We start from the raw sequence: 9518 nt of genomic DNA on the forward strand, positions 1-9518 counted from the left end.
AGTCGGAAAAGAGAGAGACACAAAGATGCTTCTAGCCGGAGTCGGGGAAGAAGTCGTCAAAGGTATCGTAAGCTCAACAAGATGAGAGAAGTGGGTGACGTATCAGAGTGGGTATCGTACAACCTACAAAAGAGTGGTACTCTAAGGAGAGATAAGCGGGAAAACTATGTGGGCTTTAGGGTTTTGTGTAAAACATCTATGTGGCATGCCACATAGATTATGTATATTATGTACACCAAATATTATGTATGTAAGTCATTTTTCCGTATATAAAAGGTATGTTCACCAAAAGTGTCCTAGAATTGCCCAAGGTTAAACAATTTGAGAATTGTTTGAAAATGTTCCAAAAATTGCCTTGAAATTTGAATTGAAATATTGTTATTTGGTGCACTAATGACTACTAGGTAGCATATATGCTAATGAAAAATGATGTATGCTAATTAAAATGATGCAGTCAAACCAACCTCATGGAGTCACGCAATTGGTGAGGAGAATTGATCAATTCCTTCAATCCAACCATATTTAGAGGAACACAGGGATTTGTCAAAAGCGGAATTACTTCTTCTACTCATGAAAACTACTTCTGGGGTAGGAAACGATCCCAGTGTGGCTAATTCATTTTGAAATTTCAAATCCCACGCTATCGATATTGATGATGATACGACCTACATCTTTAACATCCATGTAGTACTAGCACTAGGGACACTATTAATTTTGTTGGGAAAAATAGCACAACGAATGAGAATTATAAATTACACGACAAAATTTTTCGCGTAGAAGACCCTCAAGGAGATAAAAACCACAGGACCCGTAAGCCACTTAAAACTTTCACTGTATAAAAAAGTCATTTACAAAACTTCACCACTTAAAAACTTTCACTATATAAAAAAGTCATTTACAAAACTTCACCCATAGGTGGATTACTCACACAATACAACACCTTCGTTAATTTGTGGATATACCTCTTAAATTGGTTCATTGTCTTTTCTCTCTGTTCTCGAAGACTGATTGGTTTAAGGCTCTCTCTATTTTCTCTCACGGCTGCTGCTATCTCTTACAGCTTTCAGCCCCGTGAGAAGACTTCCATGCATGGAAGACTTTTTGATGAAAAACGTACTTCATTTTTTCTTTGCCGAGAGGTGAGTTGTGGAAAAACAAAGTCTTGACTTGTCTTCTGTGTGAAATATATTTGCAATTTTGACTTCATCTTCAATGACCCTCACGGTTTTATATAACATTGCTCGACTACAAGAATCCGAGATAAACAAAACCAAAGTGGGAGTGAGAAACTGGAAAAGTACGGAACAAAAGACTCAAACCATGGTTTACAAGCTTGAACTTCCTCTGTTTGTGTTTGTGTCTCTCTTCTTGTTCACCAGGGTAAGCAGTGGGGATGTTAGTCTCACCTACAATGGCTTCGGATCGGCCAATTTAAGCCTTGACGGATTAGCCCAGGTCACCTCCAATGGCCTTCTGCTGCTCACCAATTGGACTGAACAACAGACGGGTCATGCGTTTTACCCAAATCCAGTAGCCTTCAAGAACTCCACAAATGGCACCGTTTTGTCCTTCTCCACTACCTTTGTTTTCGCTATTATTCCACGATACCCTAATCTGGGTGGGCATGGAATTGCTTTTGTGATTGCGCCAACAAGGGACCTGCCAGGGGTTCTTCCAAGCACGTACCTTGGCCTCTTCAACGAGAACAATAACGGGAATTACTCCAACCACGTTTTGGCTGTAGAGCTTGACACGATTTTTAGCAGTGAATTTCGTGATATCAATAACAACCATGCTGGAATTGATATCAATGGGTTGGAATCTGCAGCAGCAGAACCAGCAGGATATTATGATAACAAAACGGGTCGATTTATCAATTTGACCCTGATCAGTACGAGAAGGATGCAAGTTTGGGTGGATTATGATGGTGAAAAGAAGCGGATCAGTGTCACTTTAGCTCCATTTAAGGTTGGGAAACCCAAGACTCCATTGGTGTCTCTGACTCGTGATTTGTCGGCAGTTTTGCACGACGAGATGTATGTTGGATTCTCATCATCAACTGGGTCGATGTCGACATCTCACTATGTTTTGGGTTGGAGTTTTAAATTGAATGGCCAAGCTGAAGATCTCGATCTCTCTCAGCTTCCCATGCTTCCTAGAATTGGAGGTAAGAAAACATCCAAGGTTTTAACGATTGGGTTACCTGTGATTTTAATTAGTTTGGTTTCAGTAGCAATATCAAGTACGATTTATGTCATAAGAAGGAAGAGAAAGTTTGCAGAGGAGCTTGAAGATTGGGAGCTTGATTATGGGCCTCATAGATTCAAATTCAAAGACTTGTATATTGCCACAAATGGATTTAGGGACGAGGAGTTACTGGGGTCTGGAGGATTTGGCAGGGTCTATAAAGGTGTATTGCCAACCACAAAAATTGAGATTGCTGTGAAAAGGGTCTCCCATGAATCAAGACAGGGCATGAGAGAATTTGTAGCAGAAATTGTAAGCATTGGTCGGCTTCGCCACCGGAATATAGTGACCCTCTTGGGTTATTGCCGGAGAAGAGGAGAGCTGCTTCTGGTATATGATTGCATGCCCAATGGAAGCTTAGACAAGTACCTTTACGACCAACCAAAAGTGACCCTGAATTGGAATCAGAGATTTAAAATCATCAAAGGTGTAGCAGCTGGCCTGTTCTATCTCCACGAGGAGTGGGAGCAAGTTGTGATTCACAGAGATGTCAAGGCAAGCAATGTCCTTTTAGATGGTGAATTGAACGGAAGATTAGGAGACTTTGGTCTAGCAAGATTATATGATCATGGAACAGACCCTCAAACAACCCATGTTTCTGGAACACTTGGGTATCTAGCACCAGAGCATACTCGAACAGGGAAGGCCACAACAAGCACTGATGTGTTCGCCTTTGGTGCGTTTTTGCTTGAAGTTGCTTGTGGAAGACGGCCAATTGAACCAAGAGCACCAACGGAGGAATTAATCTTGGTTGATTGGGTTTTCTCGTATTGGATTAGGGGTGAAGTTATTGAGGCCAGAGACCCAAATCTTGGCACAGATTATGTAGCGGAGGAAGTGGAGATGGTGTTAAGACTTGGGTTGCTGTGCTCACATTCAGACCCATTTGCAAGGCCAAGTATGCGACAAGTGGTGCAATACTTGGAAGGAGATGCCACGTTACCTTATTTGTCATATATTGGTCGTTCTCGAAGTGGTTTTGATAATTTCGCCATGTCCTATCCGTCTTCCTCAAGTAAATCCTACGCACAGTTATCTTCGGTTGCAGCATCGCTTCTCTCAGGCGGCCGATGATCTGTTCTTATTTTCTTCTTTTTCTATGGGTTCTTTTTTCTTCTTTTTTTTAATAACAGTATGTAGCTCAAAAAGGATTAATTAGCAATATGTTAATTTCAATAGATTCACTCTAATGTCCAGTAGATTTGGTATTTTGTGGTGGCGATGACATCTGTTTTATGGTAACTCTAATCAAGTTTGTGAAGGATTGTCTCAAGGCTGTAACACATGCTCCTTTCTTTGGCGAGGTTCTAAGGCGGCACCTCATCATGCAACGGATGTTCCAAGGCTCTTGCTTGCCTCTCAAAAAGTATTTTATCTCTCTGTTAGCCTGTTTGTGGCATCTGTTATGGTATTGGGTCTTTTCTTTCTTCTTGATTTTGGAGTTTGTTTTTATTATTATATTTCTAGATGAGTATCATCACTTATGTATGGTGTAACTTGTGTTTTGCTTGCTTAATACAAGTTTATTTTATTCTAAAAAATATATGTTCACTCTAATTTATCTTACTGCAATGCTAAGGTGTATGGACAACATTTAAAATGCATGTGGAGCTTTATCTTTTTCATTTATGTTAACCTATAAAGTATGCAAGTAGATAAGATTTATTGCATTAACGATAAATTATTTAAAATAATTTTTTTATTGAACAAAGGTCCCTCGACTCTTATGATCGGACAGTCATAACTCACTTGTTTAAGTTTTGATTGAGACAATTTCTGTGGCATTCAAAAGAAGACTCGAAGAAACCACAGAGTTTTGTCTAATACATTTTTGGAGTTTCGAACATTTCAAAGGCCAAATAGAGGCTCAAAGTTTTCACATCGAAGATGTGTATCTGAAGTCAATGGGTTTGAACAACAATAACTCACTCGTTTGAGCTCTGATTGAAACAATTTTTAAGGCATTTGAACGAAGACCCGAAGACCCACATAATTGGAGATTCGAATGTTTTACAAGTCAAAACAAGGCTCAAATTTTGGGTATCAGAGCTGTATTAATTTATCTGTTATGGTTTTGTTATGTTTTTAGATATTGAACTTTATGTGAACAGAAGATAAATTTATCTATGCTACAGATAAACTCTTTTGCACTGAAGATAAATTTATCTGCACTAAATTTATACACGTTAGTTTATCTGTAATAGTTGACCTACATCATTTGTTATGGTTATTATATGTTAAAATTCATTGTAAATAAATTTATTTACACTAAATTTATTTACACTAAATTTATTTATGAGTTTTTTAATCTGAAAATATATCGATAATGAATCTTATTTGAAAGAGTTTTTTATGTTGATTTAGAATATATAAAAAAAAATTCAAAAATCCGCCATATAGTTTGAGAGGTAAATCATTTTAAAATTTCATTTAAAATTTTTTTTAAAATTGATGATGTCATACTTGGAGACAATATTGGAGAACAAATCGGGAAAAGGCATCCATCCATCATTAACACTTTGTAATTTTATTAAATGAAAATGGGCATATAGGTAATTTAATGAGTTATGTCCTTATTAATAATTTTTTTGTTTGTCCTTATTGGTACATGTCTTTCCAATTGTATCCTTATTGATAATTGCCCTTTCAAAAATAATAAAATTGTTGTAAATATAAATAAATATAGAACTCAATTAATCTAGAGTTATTAAATGAAAGAGTAATGGAAGAGAATACTTCTTTCTTGCTTTTCTTCATCCTTCAACAAATGATCATTACATGTATTTATATACAAAATAATATCAAATGTAATTGAAGTATTAATTACTTATTAAAGACTAAATTGAATGTTATAGGACATTCAATCTTTAATGAAGCCGATGTAGCTTTCATTTTCTTCATATGGGTCATCCAAATTAAATGTTTCGTAACACTCCCCTTTGGATGACCACGTACACAAATAATGTGCCTCATTAAAACCTTTTTAAGGAAAAACCCAAAGGGATAAAAACCTTAGCGAAGGAAAACGAATACATCATTCTTGTGCATCAATTTTGATATGACCAGTGTGGAGACTGTCTCCTTAAAACCTTGTCAAGGAAAACCATGTGGGAAAAAATCATTGGTCGAAGGAAAAAGAGTACAATCCATACCACTATCTTCACATTTTTACTCTCCCTGATTCAAGAAGATCTTTGAGTTGTCGCATACCGATATTATAGACCAACTTCTTGATTGTTGCAGGTGGTAGTGCTTTCGTAAATAAATCTACCAGATTAGCACAAGAGGGAATCTGCCGAACGTCTATATCACCACTCTTCTAAAATTCATCTGTACAGAAAAATTTTGGAGAGGTGTGTTTAGTTCTATCACCTTTAATGTATCTTCCTTGGATATGGGTTATAAATGCAGCATTGTCTTCAAACAGGACTGTTGGGATACTCTTAACTGATTGAAGTCCTCACTTTTCTTGAATATGAGAAATCATTGATCTCAACCACACACATTCTCGACTAGCTTCATGAATTGCCAGTATCTCAGAATGATTAGAAAAAGTTGTTGTTATTGTCTGCTTCATTGATTTCAAAGAAATAACAGTATTTCCATAAAGAAATACATAACCAGTTTGAAACTTTACACTCTGAGGATCGGATAGATAAGCAACATCTGCATACCCAACTAACTGAGACTTGGCATCAAATGAGTAAAATAGACCCAAATTGGTTGTACCTCCTAGATAACGAAGAACTTGTTTTATTCCATTCCAATGTCATCTAATTGGGGCATAACTATATCTTGCAAGTAAATTGACAGCAAATGTATATCTGGCCTGGTACAATTGGCTAGATACATCAACGATCCAATTACACTCAAATATGAAACTTCTGGATCCAATATTGTCTCCCCCTGATCTTGAGGTCGAAACATATCTTTCTTAACATCAAGTGAACGAACTATCATTGGAGTGCTCAAAGGGTGAACTTTATCCATATAGAACTGTTTTAACACTTTTTCAGTATAAGTGGTTTGATGAAGAAAGATATCATTGTTCAAGTGTTCGTTCTGAAGCCAAAGACAATATTTTGTCTTTCCTTTGATCTTTCATCTCAAATTCTATCTTAAAATAATCACTAGCTTTAGTGAGCTCTTCAGGAGTCCCAACTAAATTTAAATCATCAACATAAACAACGATTATAACAAATCCAGATTTTGAATTTTTAATAAAAATGCATGGACAAATCGGATCATTTGTGAATCCTTCTTTAACAAGGTATCCACTTAATTGGTTGAACCACATGCGATCGAATTGTTTTGACCCATATAATGAACGTTGGAGTTTGCTTGAGTACAATCCTTTAGACAAACGAAATCCTTCGAGGATTCTCATATAAATTTCACTGTCCAGCGATCCATATATTAATACATCCGTTAGACGCATATTCAGTAATTCAGCGACTGTTAAGCCAATTAGGAATTTGAACGTGATTCCATTCAGGATAGGAGAATATGTTTCATCATAATCAATTCTCGGTCTCTGTGGAAAACCTTGTGCTACAAGTCTCACTTTATATAAAGAAATTTCATCATTCTCGTTTCGCTTTGGCACAAATACCCATGCGTATCCTAAAGGTTGGACTTCTTTAGGTGTCTGGACTACAGGTTCAAGAACTTCTCTTTTAGATAGAGAATTTAATGCTATTGTCATAGCCTGTTTCCACTTTGACCAATCATATCTATGCCGACATTCATCGACAAATTTAGGCTCAGGATTATCATTACTTTTAGTAATGCTTGTAGCAACTGCCTATCCAAATACATTGTTGACAATAGTCTTACTTCTATCCCAACTTTCTTCATGAGATATTGAATGCTCATTATTATCATTATTAGGTACCTGTATTTCTTCAATAAATATTAGTTCAGAAGGTTGGGATTCAGCAAGTATATTCTCTTCAAGAATAACCTCTGTAGGAGTATTCTCTACAAGAGAAATTTGTTCTTCTGGAGTAAGCTCTGCTAGAGTTCTAGTAGAAATTTGTATATTTCTCTTTTGGGAAATTTTATATTTAGCTCCCAGTGGTCTTTCAAGTTACTGATGTGGTTTTCAAGACATCACTTGTTGTTTGTTCTTCAGGGACATTGATACGCGCAGTTAAATTTCTAACTGGAATATGTGACCATAAAACTTTTGAAGTATCATTAAATGCACCAGGTAATTGATTAGCTATATCTTGTAAATGAATAATTTTTTGAACTTCAAGTTCACATTATTTTGTTTGGGGATCTAAATGAGACTATGTCACAGTGTTCCAAGTAATATCATAATGTTTATGTGGTTCAAAATTTTTTCTTCTTAATGGAGGAAAAATAGACTCATCAAAAATGACAATCAACAAACCTGGCTTTGAAAATCTCACCAGTTAATGGTTCAAGATATCAAATGATAAAAGGGGAATCAAAGCCAACGTAAATACCAAGTTGTCGTTGTGATCCTATCTTAGTGCGCTATAGAGGTGAAATAGTAACATAAACAACACAACTAAAAACACGAAAATGTGAAATACTAGGTTGATGACCTAATACTAATTGCAAAGGTGAATATGAATGGTGAGAAGATGGTCTAACTCGAATTAATGATGCAACTTGTAATATTGCATGTCCCCAAGTGTCAGAAGACAATTTTCTTTTTAAAAGCATAGGTTGAGCAATCAATTGAAGACGTTTTATAAGTGATTCTGCTAAATCATTTTGAGTATGAGTGTGTGCAATAGGATGTTCAACATCTATTCCTAGTGACATGCAATAATCATAGAATGCTTGAGAAGTAAATTCGCCAGCATTATCCAATTCAACTGACTTAATATGATAATCAGGAAACTATGCATGTAAACGAATGATTTGAGCTAAGAACCTGACAAATGCAACATTACGAGTATACAATAAACATACGTATGACCATTTATATGATGCATCTATTCGAACCATAAAATAACGAATGGTCCACATGGTGGATGAATAGGTCCATATATATCTCCATGAATACGTTGTAGGAATTTCTAAACAGCTATTTATATATGTTTTCGGATTACAGGTTCCAGAAAGCCGTTCGGACACGTATTTAACCCATCCGGACGACAAGTACTTAAAACTTGATTTTCCAACATACTCGTCCGGAGGACCATAACACCCGTTCGGATGGAGCATACCCGTCCAGAAACCTATATTATCTGTCTGAACGAATCTTCAAGCTTTCTCGAGTAAGGATATCCAATAAGGGTCTTCTGCCATTTCCATGCACAGGGCCATCCAGAAAACTATAACCCCTGTCCAAACGGAAACACCAGAACATCACATTTCAGATATCAGCAACAGAATTAGCCTTCACACTTAACAGAATGTATTGTTGCTTTCTAGAAAAAGAAGTAAGCTTCGATGGGTCGTTTTTGTTGAATCAAAGTAGGTGAAGAAGGAGGTCTGATGCGAATTGAAGTGCAGGGTTCTAAGAAGGCATCAATTTGGTCGCATGGGCTGATAATAGAGACAATAAAGAGATGGGAAGAGAAAACAATCTTCTTGCAACAAAAGGCACAGAGCATAAATTCCCTTAGTGTCCGAGCACTCAAAAACGTTGAGACATTGAGGCTATATGATGTAGGACAGGAGATGGAACACTACATGGAAGGGTTTGAGCGTGTGCATGTTTGAGTGGGTGCTTGAGCAAAGGTTGGACGTGCAAGTCAGTGCATGTTTGAGCGGGTGCTTGAGCTGACGTTGGATGTGCAGTCAGTGTACACTTCAATAATTATTATTTAGTTATTTTGGTTTTAAAATACTTAAGATTGTGGGCAAATAGGCCTTTTTGTTTTGTTATCTTTAGGATTCCTGCGAGAACCTATTTATTTAGCGATTTTAGTTATTGGAGGATTAATTATTGAATTGAAATAGACTAGCCGTCTTTGAGATTATTCTCTGGGTTTTCTTATTACCTAAGGTATTGACAAAGATTGTACCTTCTATCGGTTTCCGTTCTACGTTACTATAGAGAAGGCTTGTTCCTTCTCAGCAAAGCACAATAGCAGAAAAACAACTATCAAAGTCTAAACCATAAATTTTAATATAATCCATGTATTGAATCGTCAATAATGAAGAAACAATGTTTTCGAGGTTTAACCTATACGATGAAGGTTGAACCACTGAATGCATACTAAATTAATAGATATTTAACTATATAATATATATTACCAATGAACATATATGAAAATAATAAGGAT

At 36.3% G+C, this 9518-nt stretch overlaps 1 protein-coding gene across 1 annotated transcript; it reads left to right on the forward strand.

Annotated features, from left to right (window-relative positions):
• Positions 1–1165: 1165 nt before the first annotated feature.
• LOC119998930 (L-type lectin-domain containing receptor kinase IV.1-like) lies at positions 1166–3623 on the forward strand. The gene has a single exon (XM_038846403.1). The coding sequence runs from the start codon at positions 1213–1215 to the stop codon at positions 3319–3321; it is 2109 nt and encodes a 702-aa protein (XP_038702331.1). The 5' UTR covers positions 1166–1212; the 3' UTR covers positions 3322–3623.
• The last annotated feature ends 5895 nt before the right edge of the window (positions 3624–9518 follow it).

Source organism: Tripterygium wilfordii, chromosome 5, assembly GCF_013401445.1.
Source record: "Tripterygium wilfordii isolate XIE 37 chromosome 5, ASM1340144v1, whole genome shotgun sequence".
NCBI lineage: Eukaryota > Viridiplantae > Streptophyta > Magnoliopsida > Celastrales > Celastraceae > Tripterygium > Tripterygium wilfordii.